The sequence below is a fragment of the Pezoporus occidentalis genome, unplaced genomic scaffold, assembly GCF_034315485.1.
Source record: "Pezoporus occidentalis ecotype Australia unplaced genomic scaffold, CSIRO_AGI_Poc_V1 ctg98, whole genome shotgun sequence".
NCBI classification, from domain to species: domain Eukaryota; kingdom Metazoa; phylum Chordata; class Aves; order Psittaciformes; family Psittacidae; genus Pezoporus; species Pezoporus occidentalis.
The window spans coordinates 2,938,512-2,957,184 of record NW_026916347.1 but is presented as its reverse complement, the minus strand read 5'-3'; the positions used below and the strand labels follow the sequence as shown (position 1 = coordinate 2,957,184).

The 18,673-nt window shown below is 40.3% G+C and overlaps 1 protein-coding gene across 3 annotated transcripts; it reads right to left on the bottom strand.

The window, feature by feature from the left end:
- Window positions 1-1,336: 1,336 nt before the first annotated feature.
- Window positions 1,337-11,870, bottom strand: LOC134157639 (lipase member M-like). Of its 3 annotated transcripts, none has more exons than XM_062606817.1 (10): window positions 11,581-11,870; window positions 10,093-10,204; window positions 9,021-9,138; window positions 8,170-8,368; window positions 7,389-7,498; window positions 6,563-6,699; window positions 5,848-5,994; window positions 4,708-4,779; window positions 3,140-3,211; window positions 1,337-1,997 (listed from the first exon to the last, which is right to left on the bottom strand). In XM_062606817.1, the coding sequence occupies exons 1-10, from the start codon at window positions 11,595-11,597 to the stop codon at window positions 1,764-1,766; spliced, it is 1,218 nt and encodes a 405-aa protein (XP_062462801.1). In that variant the 5' UTR covers window positions 11,598-11,870; the 3' UTR covers window positions 1,337-1,763. The 3 variants fall into 3 exon arrangements, with proteins under 3 accessions (XP_062462801.1, XP_062462802.1, XP_062462803.1); XM_062606818.1 differs by having other exon boundaries at window positions 10,093-10,161; window positions 11,581-11,869; XM_062606819.1 differs by lacking the exon at window positions 10,093-10,204 and having other exon boundaries at window positions 11,581-11,869.
- Between the last annotated feature and the right edge of the window lie 6,803 nt (window positions 11,871-18,673).

The window sequence follows — 18,673 nt, the reverse complement described above, 5'->3', positions numbered from 1 at the left end:
GGTTGCTCTGGCTTCTTTCAGATATATTGCTGTTTCATTTCCCATTTTAAGTGTTGGAAACTTATAAAGTAGGTCTTGAGTCCTCACGTGTTTCTTCTACAAGCAATGAGTTAGTTGAAGGGCTGACTTTCTGGAGGATATTTGTCCCCAGGAATTTGTATTGGATGTAAGGAATGTTCTTGTCTGGAGGGGAGCTGTTTTGTTTGGTTCAAACTCTACTTACTTACATTCATGGAGAACAAAGCGATGGGACAGGCTTCAGCAGTGGGCTCAGGAAATGAAATAGACCTGTTGTTTGTCTTGGAAGGGAAAGGAGCAGAAGTGATACCAGGCATGGTTAATTTGTTCAGCTAATGAACCATATCACAGAGTGAGACATTGACCCTTTGGTTATAGAGTATAACCAGTTTAGTGTAACAGCTGTACCTGCCCTGGTTAACATCCCAGATTAGTCCATATTAACATTTGATTCAAATGGAGAATGATGGTGTCACTCTGAAAGGAAACCCCTAAATGCACTGTGTTTCTTTTCATAGTGAAGCTAATGACATCTCATTGTGAAGGGACAGTGAACCATGATGGTGTAACCTAATAACCATGGAGGGTATCCTTCAACGCACAGTCTTTGTGCAGTAAGTACCCATTTGAAACAGGATTGGTAGAGCCAGAGTTACCCAGGAAATTAAATAGGATGACAATTTCTTCAGCACTGTTTTCGAAGCAGCCCTTCCCACGAATGAGCAAAGGGGTCTAATTACGCATGGGATGGAGATAATGAATTCTTTCTGGCTGTGGTTGAGTACTTTTCATTTTAGCGTTTAAAACCCAAAGAGGCTTCTCATAGCCATGATAAGGGTTAGAACAGCTCAGCTCTTTGGCAGCCAGTAGCTTCCATGTGAAATGGCAAGAGATGGGAGGTTCCTGCTGGGTTCAGAGTGTAACTTTGAACCAAAGTGTCCCATGTAAGTGCCAGCATTGCCAAGATGAAACCAGCTCCTTTCTCCCACCCTGGAGAGCTCATGTACACAGATCCTGAAGCTGTTGTCAGCAAAGATTGAATTTGCCAAGATTTTTCTGTGTTGAAGGGGGGGACAGATATTGAACCCAAGTTTTCTATCTTCCAAGTGCATGCTTGAGCCATGAGACTGACTACTGTTTTCTGCTGCGTCTACCCTCCCTGTGTCCCTCACTCTTTCTCATGAAAAAAGTGAGCAGCCCTGTTTCAAATGAAGACAAACCATCATCTTGTCAGGAGTGAGTTTTTTGGTGTGAACTCAGTTTTTACTTTCTGTTCATTGTCTCATCTAATAATAAAATTAATCAATACCATAACTGCTAGAGTTAGTCTTGGCTTACTTTGCAATAACTGCAAGCCCCATAAACTGAGAAACAATACAAAAAATGGAAAACACCTTGAACTCTCTGGTGTTCACATATCCAGAGAAAGTCAGTGCTTTCACTATTGTTAGGGTTTAAAGAAGAAAGCAGGCTGCAAAAAAAACCCTTTCTTCTGTCAGCAAAGTACAGTTATTGCAGAATGAGGATGTACCAATTAAAAAGTGATTACTGATCCACAAGGTTACCAGAATATATGAAGTGCAACATCAGGATGCAAAAGGCATTGCAGTGACATGTATTGGGAAATTAGCATCAGGAGAAACCCTTTCTCTGACTCCAACAGAAACCATCAGATGCAAAGTTTTGTGTATACTCAGTGAAAACAAGCATCTTAGCATGAATCAGGTATGGCTACTGGTTGTGGGTTAAGCATTCTTCTGCATCAGATCAATAACTTCATTGTACACGTGCAAAGGTGCATCCAATCCCCAGATGAAATCCAGGTGTGCCCATCCAGGAATCCTTTTGTGGTAGATGAGCCTTTTAATTTGAGACAGTAAAATGGCTGCATCCTTGGGATCTGCAAGCAAGTCTTGCCCCCCAGTCCATACTGCTGTTGGTACAGTCATCTCTTCTACATTGTAGAGAGGAGGAGTAGCCTGAAAAACATGAATAAATACAGGAATGGATGTCTAGGAAAGCACAGCAAACTTTAGACATGCATTTGAGGTTTCTTTTTGCCAGTGTTCAAAGGTGCCTAAACTAAACAGGAAGAAATTCCCTTGATTGTCTTTTCTGTCTGCTTGTAGGGATGGCGCAGCTGATAACACAAAGGAAAAATGCCTCCTGAGCTGATAGTGTTACTGTTGGTCTTTGCTCTCTCAGTTAGGAATTCATAGGACAGGAAACTGCAACAAGATAGAAAATGTCAGGATGCCTCTATAAACCCTCATCGTGGTCCTTTTGAAGCACTGGTCAGCCCCAGAAGACTTACATGGTCTAGTTAGAAAACACATGTGACAAGGTTGAAAAGGAGTCTGGAATAACAAATAGTTTAGGACTCCTGGGTTTGGAAAATAGAGGACAGAGCAGGTTCAAGTGACAGCATTATACAATCACAAATGGTATTAAAAAAGAGCACAGGAAGGAATCACCCTATTACTTCTCATAACACAAAACTTAGAAATCATCCAGTGACTTTCCAGGGGCAAGCAAATTCAAGACAAACCAAAGGAAGTTGCCCTTCATGCGAGCTATCATTAAAATGTGTAATTCATAATGACAGGCTGTTGTGGAGACCTAAAGTGTAGGAGGGTCAATGGAGAGGATTAGACTCTTGAATTGAGGACAAATTCCTTATGCCTCTGGCTTCCAGAATCCAGGGTAACTGTTAGCTCTCCAGTTGCCCTCTTCCTAATATTGTTCTCTTAAGCACTTATACATTGGCAACTGCTTTGATCATGCTAGTAGGTGAGATGCCTCTTTAGTCTTATCAAATAGATGTACTTTTCTTTTTTCAAATTCATTATTCTATCTTTCCTGCCCTTATTTCTTTTTATTCTTATTGATCATTTTTTTAATTTAAATGTTTCTGTCTCCCCTCACCCCCCCCTCCCCTGCTTTTTTTTTAGTTGATTGTTGCCATTAGTGCTTGCATGCTTTCTCTGTTGAATTCCAAACTGGAAGGTAGTAATACTTCCATCTATATGTATTCTGAAAATGTATCCTACCACATCCTTGCTCTCTTCATGTGTGCTTCTGTGTTGTCCGAGTGTTATAATATTATTTCACCAAAATATACCTGTTGGTATTTTTCCATGTTCTTCTTTGAACTGCCCCAGTCATAAGCTTGGAACTTCCCTGAATGGGCTTCCTAAGAGGAAGAACAAGAGAAGGGTAGTTACAAAGCCATCGTATAAGAAGTCTGTGGGTTCTTTCCCTGCTGAACCTCTGACTCCAATCTAAAGACTCAGCAGAAGTTCTAAGAGCTCTGAAAAAGACAACATTAAATTAACTAAAAGTCTCAATTAGTGAAAAGGAGTCAAATGTTTTTGTTACAACCAAAACTACCATGGCTCCTGCCCAGAAAGATCCAGGGATGCCTTTGCAGGCAATTTGTTCCAGTACTTTGTTACTGCTGCTGTGTCTTCTTCTGAAAGTCATGTTACCATCACTCAGCTTTGTGAGGGACTCCTTCTTATGTTTTTTCTTCCCTCTCTGGTTTGAATAAAGAAGTTCTTGCCTTATGTTCCTTGGCTTTGCCTACAGTGTGGGTTGTTATTACTGTGAGAGACACCATCAATGGGATCTTAACATTGAAGGCAAACTGTTAACTCCTTTAATAGTAAGAACAGCAATGACAGTGAAGGCTTAGGAGTATTAGTCCTGCATGTTTGTGCTTGCCAGTCTGTGGCTAGATGCTGAGTTAAACCTGAACAATTTGCAGAGCTCCCCCCATTACACTTTTGCAACCCTTTTTCTTTACAGGCCTAGGATGGTCACAAAAGCAACTTAATCAAATCTAAGATTTTATGTAAATTCACAGCCAAAAGTATTCTTTGATTTTGAGTAAATGCCTGTGCAGGTGTTACCCAGACTTATTTGTGCTGTGTTAAAAAGTGCATTAAAGCTCTTGCAAGCTCACTGCGCTTGCAAATGCTTCCTGCTTTGCTCCAGAGCCTGCAGTGCTGCTGGGAAACCTGTCCTGCATGCAGCAGCTTCTGTGACTGAGCCCAGACTTTATGAATCATGAAAGTGTGAAACCAAAGCCTGAAAGGCAGCTTTCCTCAGCACTGCTGCTGAGGATGTACTGTCGCAGTACCTTGTAAGTAAAGCATATAATGAGTGTACTAAATAAAGAGTATACTATTTATAGTACTATTACTGCTCAGACATTGAGAACTTTGGAAACAAGTGATGAAAATACAAAGGCTTTTACCAGTAAAATCCAGTATTTTACAAAGCAGCCTATGTCTTGCTCATTTCTTGACTCCAGATTGGACACATAATAATTGCTTAACGTAAAGCGTACAGAACTGTGGACATCATTTATAAAAGGTACTAGACACACAGGAGGAAGAAAGATATATACATCTGTATACACAGCTGCCAGCATACATGTTTTTATAGAAATACCATGTTTCATTGTTGGCTTCAAATGTACCTGAATCACATAGGGTACTTCTATCCTGCTGGCAAAGGACAAATGGAAAATAGTGGTTTGAATTAAGATTTCAATTGTAAACCACAAGTTGCATGTATTTCCAAGAACTTAGCAATGGATTCATGGCAGAATATCAGCTTATACCCATTCTATACCATTCAGACAGAAGTGAGTATCTATTTTGATTTCCAGAAGTTTCTTAGTACCTGACTCCAGTGGACTATGTTCTGCACAGAAGTTCCAGCAGTGGTTTGTGCAATATACACATTGATTCGATTCTGAAAGAAAATATTCAGTGAGTATTCTCTTCCTCCCTTCTATTCAGATATAGAACGAAATATCTGCCACAGCAGAGTTGTGTAACAATAGAAACAACAGAAACTGGAGTGGTATGGTCATCGACTCCCTCAGAGTTACTCCAGATGTGGCAATGTCTCAGTTTTGGAGGAGCACTGAAAGAACAACCCCCAACCAGAACATTTTCTTGGATGACTGAGAATCTAAAAGGATCTACAGATAGAAAGGATAGGATAGCAAGTCAGCAACTTAGATCTCACACTAGGTGGGCTCTTTTTTGTCAGGAGTGTATAACACATCTTGGGTGAGAGGTTCGCTGTTGGGCAGAACAGCAAAAGGAACTACAACTGCCTGAGGACTGTGTGACTACTTGAAATAAAACACACCCTAGTTCTGCAGGGGTTTCTTAACAAGTTGCTATGTAATCCTTCCTCAGTGAACGTGCTTGGAGGCGTTTCTGGAAAAGGCTGGAGCAAAAGTTTAATGCCAGCTGGTCTCACCTACGGCTGTACATAGCATGAGGTGTCCAAGTATGTATTAGTCCCCAGTGGCTGCCAACTCTCTGTCAGGTACCCCCAGGTATCTTGTGCCTCTGAGCACATCCCTGGTGGTGCAAGGCTTGGAGGAAGGCAAGGGAGTGTGCTCCTTTCTCTGTAGCTCCTGAAAGCATGAAGCAAGTAGGGGTTTTATTTCTCTTCCCATGGTGTGCCAGCATAATGAAGATCTCTGACGAGACTGGTAGTCAACAGTGTGAACCAAGAGACAGTGCCCTAGGTGAGGTATGGCAGAAGGCAGACTGCAGAGTTCTGGGGGGACTTTGAGCAGTTTTTGATTGTAGGGATGGTGCCAAGTGCTCTTCTGAAGAGTGAGGCAGTGGTTTTCTGCCAGTGATGGGGCAACTAGCAGATATTGCTGTGCAGTAGTGGGGACTGTTCCCTGCAATGTGATGCTGACTAATAGAAATTCAGGATTCACTTCACACCACAGAAGGTAAGTTTTGGGAGCAGAAGTTTAAACCCTCAGTAGAGCTGTAAAAGAGTTATACAAACCACGTCAATGTTTTTCAGGTTACAGCCGCCCAGACCGAAGAAGACACTTCTACAAAGCCTGACAAAAGCAGGGTTGCTGCAGACAGGAACTAGTAGCCTTCTCAGACACTCAGTCTGAGGAAGGAATTCTCTTTTGCCAAGCAAACCCTGCAAAATACAAAGGTAACATTCATTTAAGAATGTACACTTGTATATTGTGCTGTTGTTTTTAAAAGGTGTTTGTGTCCTGTTCCTCTTCTCTAGCACTTTCAGTGGTTCTCACTTGCTTTCTCTTTGTTTGCCAGATGATGTTCACATAAACAAGAGAGAAATTAGGTGGTAGGGGTTTTTTTCCATTGCATCAGCCTGCTCAGGCATTACTTAATTTGGGTTACATCACTTTTAATGAAGAGATGTGTTAAACGTTAACTCCAATTCATAGTTTAGGTCTAAGCTTGCACATTGATTGTGGCTTTGTCTACAGGAATCTTGGAAACCTTTGAGGATCTGCACCTCTGTACGTCTCTGGGAGACCTATCCCAATACTGGACTACTGCCCTAGATAAAAAGCTTCTTTTAATGTCCAGTCTGAACTTCCAAAGACTTCAGTCATGAGGTAAATCTACCCACATGCAGATGATTAGACTTTGTAAAGCCCTATACTTTCTGTTTATCCATTTTAAAAGCTAAACAAACAAGTATATGGTTAAACATTTGAAACCAAGATATCACATACCCTGAGCAATGTTTCTGGAAGGTAGAGAAGTTTTGTCACTGGGCTTCTAGCGTACTTAATAGTAGCAACAGGTGCCAATGCCAAATACAGTTTGATTTTTTGAGCCAGCTCTGGCATTGTTGAAAAAGAAATGAAAGCTGAGAAAACAAAAAAAAAGGCGAGTTAAAGAAAATCATCATTTTTACATCAGATTATTTTCATTACTTATAAATGCCATTCTGCAATTTCAAACCTACAAGCAACCTTGTAGTTAGTTGTTGTTATTGTTAGTTGTTCAGAGATCACAGTTCAGCCTCGATTTGTGTTAAATCCCTCTTCTCCATGTGTTACCAGATTGTAGTTTTATTTCCCTCTTCAGAGAGAAATTTCTGTCTATATTTTGCCTTTGCAGCTTTTTTTCAAACCCATTTAAACATAAATGCACACTTCTGAAGTACATTCATACATTTCACGTACTACTGGGAGGTGCAGTTGTTTTTCTTATGGTCAATCCAATTTCATATTTTCTTTTTTTTTGTGTGTGTGTCTTTTTTTTTGTCCTGTCAAACTGGCCAACTTCTCTTTCTGTACTTTCATCTTCCTGTTTTGTTTATTTTGGTCAACTGACCAGCTGCTGTTGGGCATGCCCTTGCATCTTGGAATAAAACAATTTGCATGGCCACAATAATATCCAGTATAACTAAATAGAGAGACTTAGAGCAGCAGTGAACTTGGCCCATTATGTTTTACTGTCTTTATAATAAATTAAAAATTCTATATGCTGAAACAGCTTATCCCATGTTTTTCACACCTGCATAGAGTTGATAAAAACCCACATTTTTCTTACCGATGGTAGTACCTTGTGAATAGCCAATATAGTACAACTTTTCCTGTCCTGTTTTCTCCACAATGAAATTTATTGCTGCTGGAAGATCAAACTTTGCCATCTCATCAAAACTGCAGGCAGGAAATTGAAGGAGTTATGCATAAATTAAAAATCAGACTTTGAATTCACATTTTTATTACAGGCTTGTTAGCACAGAAACAGCATGAACTGTGAAATGAATCATTCTGCTATTTTTCTGGCACTGGATACGGAAGATACGACTCAAAATTTTCTGGGGTATTTTCTCCCTTTACATCAAAGGAAGGACTATAATTTCAAGAAGTGTCAGGTTGAATTGTATGCATCTATACAAAAGGGACAAGTGGTGATATAGTTACAGAGCTCCTTCCACGGAATTACTTATTTTATACAATTTGCCATTAAATAAATGGTCTGGTTTTAAAAGCTCATTAGAATAAGTGCAAAATTATTTACATTTTCTCCTTTTGTGATTTTTGTATTATTGTAATATACAGACTAGTGCTTCTAAATAGCCTTCAAAACTGCTTCTGGAACTAAGGAAAAGCTTGGAGATAACCTGTGCAGGTTCTTCTGTGTAGGTTCTCTGCTGTTATGCCTCTAGAACTTTTTCTAGCAGTAATAGTCTCCATTACTATCAAAGTGCACCTCAGCAAAAGTGAACATAGAGAATGCTTTGTAAAAGGTAGCATATGTAAACCCCTGATTTAGCCAGCTTAAATAAATATGGGCAATGGAGATGCCTTTCAATGGTTCCATCTACCTGAAAGCCCAGAATTCGTCTTGATCAATGGAATGATTTTGATGCTTTCTGGACCAGCGATTCCCTCTGCTATTTCCCATCCAAACGTCAAAACCAGCATCAGCTAGTAGGAAGCCCAAGCTGTTGTTGGGCAGGTTTGTGACCCAGTTACTAGCGTCTCCCAGTAATCCATGTTGGAGAAACACAGCAGGTTTTAAAGCTGAAAAAACAAACAGAAACAAAACAATTCATTATATTTTCTGGTAGTTCAGAAATATTACTGTCAGTACTGGACTTGTTCCTGCACCAATTTAAAGGGAGAAAACTAATTATAAAAACAAAACTGTAAAGAGAGAACTTCTAAGCTTCTGTAAGGACTTATGGAAAGATCTGTCTGACACCAGTGAAAACTAGTTTGGCACCCTCTGGTCACTGTATAACTCAGCTGCATTAACTTGAGATTCTCAACACTGATATAAAGAATGAAGGTGTGGGATTGTTTGCAGAGGTTTCCTTTACCCAAAATATAATCATTACCTGATATTTACCAGGTGTAAGCAAAACCAAAGCAGAATCAGAAGCTGGAACAGCTTTCACAAAACAGGCTGATTGGGCATATTACAGCCTTTACCCTATTTTTTAAAACCCCATTTTACTTATCAACTCTTATTATGAGGGTATATGTTTCACATATAGTGGAGTTTTATTATAAATAGGTATGCTTGACATAAATCAGGTTGGTCTTGCCATAATTCTCTGCTACAATTTCACTTGCATATACAAGCTTTGATGGATATTTTATAAATACAAGGTATCTCTTTCCAGAACATGCACTATCTAGGCTAGTTTTGTCTCATATTAACAAACTGTACCTGGGTTTCCCTGATTCTGTATACCATAAGGGATCCGGTTGAGGGTAATAGTATAGCCATCTTCTGTTGTCACTTCATACTCCTCACTAGGGTACCCCTTGTAAGTAATGAGCTCATTCTAGGAGAGAAGTTAAATGTATTTGTTTGCACAAGTCTATTTTGTATATTATATGCATAAGATATTCACAATGAAGAAATGTCAGAAAGCAGATACAACTAGGGATTTAGTCTATGTATATTAAGCATCTGAGTAATGCAATATCAGGTTGGATATTATAACCCTAATGCTACAACAAATTTCCTTCATTCTTTGTATTAGATCTAGGATTCAACTGTTCAGTTACAGTCTGTTAACCCCCCCCTGTATTACTCTACTGCTGTACAATCATCACAAGCCCTTGCACTCTGGTGATACAAGAATCATTATAAGCTCATAGAAATAGCTTATGATTCCATTAGCTTCTCTCTCATCTTCCCTTAGAGATGAAGAGCTGCTCAGATACATGTTCCAGATCTGCTGTCATGCAAGTGAAACCAGTTTATTTAAACTACCTTCAGAGAAAACCAGGGAGCTTCACAACTGCCCTTTTGTGAATGGCACATATGCAGTGAGTACCACTGAAAAACTGACTACATTATGGAAAAACCAGGATCAGCCACTTGCATAGTCACAAGGGAAATATTGCTAGCACAGCCACCTCTAAGCTCTGAAATAAAGTACTACTTTTGACATGTAACACTCAACCTGTTTTGTTACAAAAGAGGATTGGTTTTTATACCTTGTACTCAGTGAATTGTGCAATGTAATTTGCCACATGGCACAGAAACTCCAAGATTTTAACAAGTGACTAAAGATCTAAACAAGCTTGCTTGCCAAGAGGTGCTCTTCTGTAAAGCTGTCTGCTTCTGAGCTATGCTGGTCATTCAAAACATGAGAAAACATACACTATAAGTTATTTAGAGTTGCCTTTGCTGACGATATATGTTATTTCTAACACCTAGAAACCCCTCTGCTTTGAGACATGTTGAGCATTGAGCTCATGAGCTCAATGACATCTATTGAGCAACTTACAATATTCATAAATGCTTCAGGATCCACAGCTCTCTGAGTTCTTCTGAGTTCTTCTGAATAAGTAATTCCCTGCAACAAATACATCACAGCAACAAAGAGCCATATCTTCTTTCTGGATAAAACAGTATATTCATCTGTCAGTAGCCCTGCTCAGCACTTGTAATCCAGACAGGTTCCCTGCTTTTCTGATGAGGACATGCTGCCTAGTACTGAATGAGCTGGTCTGGTACTCCTTACTTGTTAATTAAATGGGACAAAGCTGACTTTAAACACCTATCTAAAGGAGTTTGACAGCAACCTGGATTATCTGCTAAGGTTTGGACCAGAATGCCGCTTTCAATCAGGGCAGAAATATCAGTGAATCCAAGGAAAGGAGCAAAAGTTGCAGAGAAAAGGATTTCACTCGTTCTTCTGAGAAGCAAGTTACTTACATTACCATGCCATGCATTTGTTCTGTAGATTAATTAGGAAACATTTTTGGCTAACTCTGAGGAACACTAGAGTTATTGGGCAACTTGCAGCTAAATAGATCATTGTCACAGTGAAGTTTCCAAAGTGCAGACAACCAAGTTGTTGGATAGGTGGCTGAAAAAACAGACAATTGAAAATAAACAGATTTAAATATTTCTCATTTAATGAAGAACTTAGGAACCTAAATGGCAAAATTTATCCACTCCATAGGATGAGGATGAACAAAAGAAAAGAAAGTTTTGCTAAATGTAATGCTAGCTAAAGACTGAGTGCCAGGAGGTCCAGTTTTGTTCAGGAAATAAGGGACAAAAAACTGAGAGGAAAACTAGCTTCCTTAGAGGCACACATAGCAGCTCCACAGTCTGTGAACACCTGCATACTCTTAGCTCAAACAAAATACAGAGTGTTTGAATTATCATTCTACACCATGCAAACCTCTAGAGGCTATGTCTAAGCCTCTGTTACAGACTTCTAAGTTAGACCGAATCAGCTAAAAGTCCACTGCATTTATTATTTTCCCAATCAAGAAGACTTTGTAACTTTTTTCTCAAGTAATATGAATACCTAATATTTTTTCTTATCACAGAACAACAATTTATAGTCTAACCTATAATACATACTCACATAATCTGTATCCTGGAAATATTTAGCTCCTTTTGTAGGAAAAGGAATAAACATTTTTTTTAAAAACCCTTTCTTTTACTGAGTAAGCATCTCTTCTTTTGGTTGAAAGCTGCTGCAGTCATATTCCCACATTTGCCATTTCCCCATGCCTCTCCAGTTATCCCAGTTACCTAATTCAAGCTAGACAAGTCATACTACTTGCTTTTAGCTGAAAGGAATCTTTCAAGGAATAGCCATCCTGTCACTTATATGAGTTACAAGCAAAACAACACAATGAAATACATTTGTTCTCAAATAATAAAGCAACCCTTCAAGCCCAGGTTTGATACCATCTTTTGCAGTCTTCACCAGTTTGGGTAAGATGGTTCAGAGATGAATTAAAGTGTTACTGACCTTGTGTCAGAAATCATGTGTTCAGCTGAGCAACAGAAACAACAGAAGAATGGAAACAGTTCTAGGCTGTTTGGAAGCAGCGCTGGGTAAAGATAGCAATAAAATGATGGTCATACGCTTCTTTTTCCCCAGTCACGCAGTACCTTGATGATGAACATCTATTTCTTTCCCACTCCTCATTTGTTCTGCTATCACTTCAGGTTTTCCCTAGGGTAGCACCAGAGAGAGGCGACTCCTTTTATACTCACACCTTGTGCTTTTCATCTCCTTAGCCACCACAACTATAACAAGGCTCTTTTCACTATCTCAGATTGCTGGATTTTTAAGGAGAATACCAGCTCTGCAGAGTGGCAGAGCAGGATCAGGAATTTTGAAAATAAATATGTTTCATAGATATACCTTATCATATTGATTGAAATTGTCAATAAACCTCTTTTACTATCAACTTGCCAATTTCAGCTTCTTATGTTATGTGAAAGGATGGAAAGAACTCGGATCCTTGGATACTTCTATACATGTTATAGCACATACTTTTATTCTTTTAATGCTTATATTGCTGTTCTGTAGTTCTACCTTGTTGCAGGAGTGGTTTCAGGAGATTTTCCTTTATTCATATTTCACCTCAAAAATGGCCATAGAATAACAGGTATTTCCTATGAATAGTTATGAGGCTAGAATAATTTTCCTTTATCTGTACAGACTGAGGAAACATTACCATAATGGCCACTTGCCCCAGTGGTCTCAAGCATACTGGGAGGAGGCCAGTATTGCCCAGGAGTAGAAATTAGGCAGGGCCGAGTAGATTGTTAGGTCTTCAGGATAATGACCTTTGTAAGTCTCTTCTTTTTGTGGAGTACAAGCATAATGCAACCATATTCCTTAACTGATGTCCTAGATACCTACCAAGGTTTTAAATAGGCTTCAATATTTGTATTTCTATTGTAGTTTGCATATTTTCTCCTTGCAATACTAGCATTGGTTAGACCAGAATTATTTAATATACTCTCAGAAGCCATTTTCTTTAATATTTACAGACCAGAAAGCAATATGAAATAAAATTTCAGGAGAAGACCTGTTCCTACAAGATTTGCTAGCAGGTCTTCAAAAGGAACTATAAAGAGCAATGTTCAGCTTTTGGCAGGGAATTAGGAGTGGAAATGCTCACAGCCCAGCAAGCCAACTGTAACCTGGGCTGCAGCAAAAGCAGCATGACCAGCAGGTCAAAGGAGGTGATCCTGCCCCTCTGCTCTCGGGAGACCTCACTTGAAGTATTGTGTGCAGTTCTGGTGTCCTCGACATAAAAAGGACATGGAACTGTTGGAACAAGTCCAGAGAAGGGCCACGAGGATGATCAGGGGACTGGAGCACCTCCCATATGAAGACAGGCTGAGAAAGTTGGGTCTGTTCAGCCTGGAGAAGAGAAGGCTGAGTGGAGACCTCATAGCAGCCTTCCAGTATCTGAAGGGGGCCTATAGGGATGCTGGGGACGGACTCTTCATTAGGGACTGTAGTGACAGGACAAGGGGTAATGGGTTCAAACTTAAACAGGGGAGTTTAGATTGGATATAAGGAAGAAATTCTTTACTGTAAGGGTGGTGAGGCACTGGAATGGGTTGCCCAAGGAAGCTGTGAATGCTCCATCCCTGGTGGTGTTCAAGGTCAGGTTGGACAGAGCCTTGGGTGAGATGGCTTAGTGTGAGGTGTCCCTGCCCATGGCAGGGGGGTTGGAACTAGATGATTTTAAGGTCCTTTCCAACCCTAAGTATTCTATGACTATGATTTTCAAAGAGCTGGTTAAGAACATGGAATGTTTCCAAATATTGACTCTACACGAGGTAGGATTTCTTTTTTTGATCCTTCTTTATTTTCTTTCATATATTTTAAGATCTTTCATCTTCCCTCTCCAAAATATATATTTTCTCTTTTCAAAATTCTTGTGTCTTTCAAAGCTTGACATGAATTCCATGAATGAACTGTTTAAATATGTACTTGCTTTTAAGTACCTCATGGTATTCTAACTCATTAACATGTGCTAATAATCCACTGTAAACAAAGCCAGCTTCATTCCTTAATGCAAAGCAATGCTCCAGTGACAGAAAGAACTCAGTAAATCAATATTGAGTAAAAGGACAATGTATAAAGGGCATAATACCATAAACAGAGAACTAAGGGATAAAGTCATCATTGAAGGTTAGTGGCAGCACATTTGAAGTGCCTGTTTGAGATGGGGAAAGAAGGTAAACAAGGGTGTTTAGGCTGATTTTTTTAAACACAAACATTCACACTCTGCTGTAAGTTCATATGTTTCAGGGTGAGTTAGTCACCCTATAAGCAGGTGTAGAATTCAGTGGAAATGCTTAAAGGTTGAATTGTTATTGACAGAGGTGTGGCTGCAGCTTCACTAATGTGGTCATGAGCAAATGAACTTTAAAGTGGTCAGTCTAGGTTCCTGTATATAAATAAGTGCCTTTGTAAAAACTATTGACTATGTTTGGTTTATGAAGCCTCAGCTCTTTCCAGTGCTCTTTCTGCATAACCTCTCTATTCCCCCCAAAAACCCAAACAGCAATGCACAGGATATACTCCCTAGCATTTTGGTGTTTTCTGCAAACTCTTTGCTCCCCCCATTCCCTCCTGCTTTGCAAATTAGACCTGGCTGTGTAAGTGACTTAAGAATGGAAGATGTTTGTGAGCAGCTGAATATAGCTGTTCTTCATGGACCAAGTATGTCCTTTTGGATTCTTCATCTACATACATAACTAGTGTATGTGGTTATCAGAAACATTTAGCTATTTTGAGTATGTTAAGGAGGGCCTTTAAAGGAAGGTGTGCTTTATTGAGAGGCAGACTTGTTTTTGTCCAGGTTTCCAGCCAGGAGTCTCCAAGGAAACACACAGCAGCAAAAACAGAAGGAACCCCTCTGTGCGCTCATATGGCTTTAAAAATATTCATGCCATGAAAGTGTAAACAAGTTGTTGTTTCTTGAGAGTGAGCAAAACACTGGGAATTATGAACAGGGTATAACAGTGTGTTCTCCACAGGATCCCTGGGAAAACACCCAGCTTCTGGTAGCAGGGATGCAGTGCCTGCCCTCAGCCACCCCACCCCATGCTATTGCGTTGGCAGGAGTGCTGTCAGCTCCCAGCACAGGTACATCTGGGAGTGAAGGCAGAGCCCCCTGTCCCACAATGGCTCCCATGCCTGCAAAGAGAGAAGGGATTCCTTCCAATGGAATCCACAGACAAAGAGACACAAGTGCAAAAGCAGAAAGCAGTAGTGAGAACACGTGCTGCTTGGGTGAGACATTCCCCCCAGGTCTGTCAGGTCTGCAAAAATATACATGGTGCTCATCATCAAGGTAAATGGCATGAGCTTGCCTGGAGAATTTGCATCACATAGGCTGAGTGGCATGATATTCTTAAGCAATGAGTGAGGTATCTCTGAGTTGGCACTTAATGTCATTATGAATCTTCTGTGTGACAAAGGTAAAGTAAGAAGTGTTACAAGAAAGGGCTCAGGAGGGACAGAGCCCTCCTCTTCTGTTCACACTGGTGACACCTTGTCTGGAAATGCTCCAGGCAGTGCTGCCCTCCTGCCCAAGCCTCAGTCACCCATAGTAGGGCAGCTTGCAACCCCAAAGCTTATCACCAGCTCCTCTGCTGACCTGTCTGAAGGCAACACAACTTCTGAAAATGACAATCATTTCCATGGTACTTTTTGGCTGATCCTGAAGTTTGTGAAATGGATTGTCATGGTTTAGCCCCAGCCAGCAATTAAGCACCACGCAGCCACTTGCTTCCTCACACCACCACCTCCCCAAAGGGATGGGAGGAGCATCAGAAAAAGGTAAAAACTGTGGGTAAAACCCATAAGAACAGTTTAATAATTTAAATGAAGTAAAATATACGAGTACTAATAATAAAAGAAAATAAAGAGAGGAATAAAACCCCAGAAAGACAAGTGATAGTACAATTGCTCACCACCTGCTGACCAATACCCAGCCCAACCCCAAGCACTGATTGGCCCTCTCCAGCCAACTTCCCCCAGTTTCTATACCAAGTGTGACATACTATGGCATGGAATATCCCTCTGGGAAGTTCGGGTCAGCTGTCCTGGCTCTGCTCCCTCCTGGCTTCTTGTCCCTGTCCCTGGCAGAGCATGAGGAAACAAAAAGTTCTCAGGGTAAGCACTACTTAGCAACAACTAAAACATCGGTGTGTTATCAACATTATTCTCATACTAAATCCAAAACACAGGAGTGTACCAGCTATTAGAAAGAAAATTAACTCTATCCCAGCCAAAACCAGGATGTGTATGCAAGCCAGGGTTTCTTCACCTCTGAGGGTGGATGAAGTCTCTGTTGCAATTCATGAGCTTTGCATAGCTGTTCAAAGTGTTTTGCCCCACAATCCACAAGTAATTCTTTCTATCATTCCACTAATTTTGTGGCAATGTATGCAGCAATATTTCCTCATCCACACATGTATCAACTGTAATTAGAAAAAAATAGAATCCACACATCTGTGTACACATGAATGGACAGATGAATTAGGAAGAGCTCATTTCTCTTGCTTTTGTTGCTTAATAAAATTTTGGTAGTGTGAACTCCAGTCTTCTGGCAGCACTGGAACCAGCGTGAGCACTAAGCCAGAGTTACGCTCAGTGTGCACCAGTCAGTCCTGGCGAGCGTGTGCCATTAAGCACAGGTGAGCAGAGTATGGACTACTGAATGAGGCTGGGATTGGGTCGAGCAATTTGCTCCAGCCTGTGTTGTGTTGGCATCAGCAAAAGCCATCCAAGTATTTTTAAGGATTGAGGGTCTGTGGGCAGAGTGGCTTGGGTTTTACTTAGGGCTAAGAATTAAAGTAATGGGTTTGCTCTGGGACAGAAGGAGGCTGCTGGGGGTTAGAGGTGGCAACACAAAACCTCCATCCTCTGTTCAAACTGGGATTTTGCATATCTACAACTGGGTAGGTCCAGGGTTGAGGTAGCTGCAGCCCAGAGTGGGCAATGAGCTGAGGTCAGGGCTGGGCTCTGGTGGCTGGCAGCTGTGACCGACAGCTCTCTTCCTGTGAAAACCCTTCTCCTTCTACTGAAAAATTCTCTTCAAATGCAAATTCCATTCCTAATTACCTCAGTTCTGGATTTGAATTTTTTCATGCATAACAAACAACTTTTCACTAACTTTTGCTAGGCAAACAGCTTGGATAATCATAGCTCTGTCTTTCCAAATTGTAAAGCACTTAGTTTTGTTTTGTTTTGTTTTTTCTTGTATCTTTATACACAGTAGGAATTTCTTTTGAAACAGTGAGTGTATAGCTAACTCATAGATATGGACTTTTCTCTTTAAAAAGTGAAGATACAGTTACCAATACAAATTTCTGGTTTGCTCTTTTTTCCCCCATAGAATCATAGAATGGTTTGGGTTGGAAAAAACCTTAAGATCATCTAGTTCCAACACCCCTGCTGTGGGCAGGGACAAAAGAATAGTCCACCATAAAATAATAAAAATAATTACAAAATTAAGATGATTACCCTGCATTTAGGCTCAGAATATTCTGTTTGTAAGGGAAATGGAACACGATAAAAGTATTTTAACCTTAGCTATAGAAATGTACTTTAAATAGCAAAGCGGCTTATCAAATGCAGTCTGTGTTTTCAATAACAGCTTTCCCTTATAAAGACAAAATTTGTCAACTGACCCCAAAGTGGTATTTTTCAGAACCAAATGAAGAGTCCACATATTCTATTTTTCTTATGTCAACAATATTTCATTCTCTTGCTATGTGAAGGAAGTTTACTTACGTTAATGCCAGCACGTAGTCTCACACAGAAATACGACAAACGAAACCACTTTCAAGCTCTGCTCTGTTTGATGTTGCACTAGACATTCAAAGTTTCCATGAAACAAGGGAGTATTCTTTCATTAAGCCAAGTAATGTCAGACAAAGCATAATTCTTACCATCACAAAGGAAACCTGCCTTTTTGATGGTCAGGATGACCCCTCTGCTTTGGAAACATTTTGTGAAGAGCCTTGAGGTAGGAAGATCCCTTTGCAGAGTGGTCTCCTGGCTGTTTCACTCCCCTGGAGCATGTAACAGTGGCCATCTGAAAAGTGGTGCATTCCCAAGGATAGAAGCACAACATGTCTGTCAGCAGGGATGCCCCATGGCTCCATTCTTTCTGTTAGTGGGACTGTCAATCTGCAGAAGAGAAACTCCAATGCTGGATGAGAAACAGGTCTGAAAAGTCAGTAATTTGTATTTTCCTTTTGAAAGCCAACAGGAAAACTGCTTATGTCTTCACTGCCCAACCAATTGTTGGTGATCCTCAGGCTGGTTCTGATCTGAGCTGGCAGCATCACTACCTAGCTGTGTATAGAGGTACCAGCATGGGCCTGGCTGTGGCAGTACCACTTTTAAGGTGCTGTTTGCTCTGCATTGCACCCTGACCCTCAGATGGCAAAGCCAGACTGGCATCTCCATGCTGCATTCACCAGCATCATTGTGTCACTTCTCAGCCAAAAATCCCTTTGCACTTCTTGTATCTAGTCTTGCTCAGGTCATCCTGGCATCTTGAAATATCTGTCCAGGTCTAATGAGTAGGGCGTTGAAGCACTGGTCACTATTGTGTGATTCTGCTCAAGTCATTTTGATCTCCATGACTTTTGTTTCCTTCCTGTTGTCCAGCTGGCACCTGTTTAAGGGATATTTCTGTTCAAACTGCATTCTTATTCATCTGAATGAATATTCAGATGAGTGAATGAAAATCATGGCTGAAATACTTACTTTTGTGGCCTAAGGGATGTCAGATCTTATTCATATAAGCCCTAAAGACAGACATATCCTTATTTCAAGTTGTATTAACAAAGATTTGAGAGAATGGGCTACTGGAGGTAAAGAACTCACTGACGAGCTTTTGTTCTAAAAAAAAAGGAAGGAATATCTGGAAGAAAAGAAAATATTTAAACAGATTTTTAACAGGCAGATAGATCCTTGGAACTAGCAATGTTGTTAAAGTTTTCAGTCAATCTTATTAGAGTTCTTCTGTGTTTAAAAAATCATTCCCTGAGCAGTAGATGTAGCAACACTG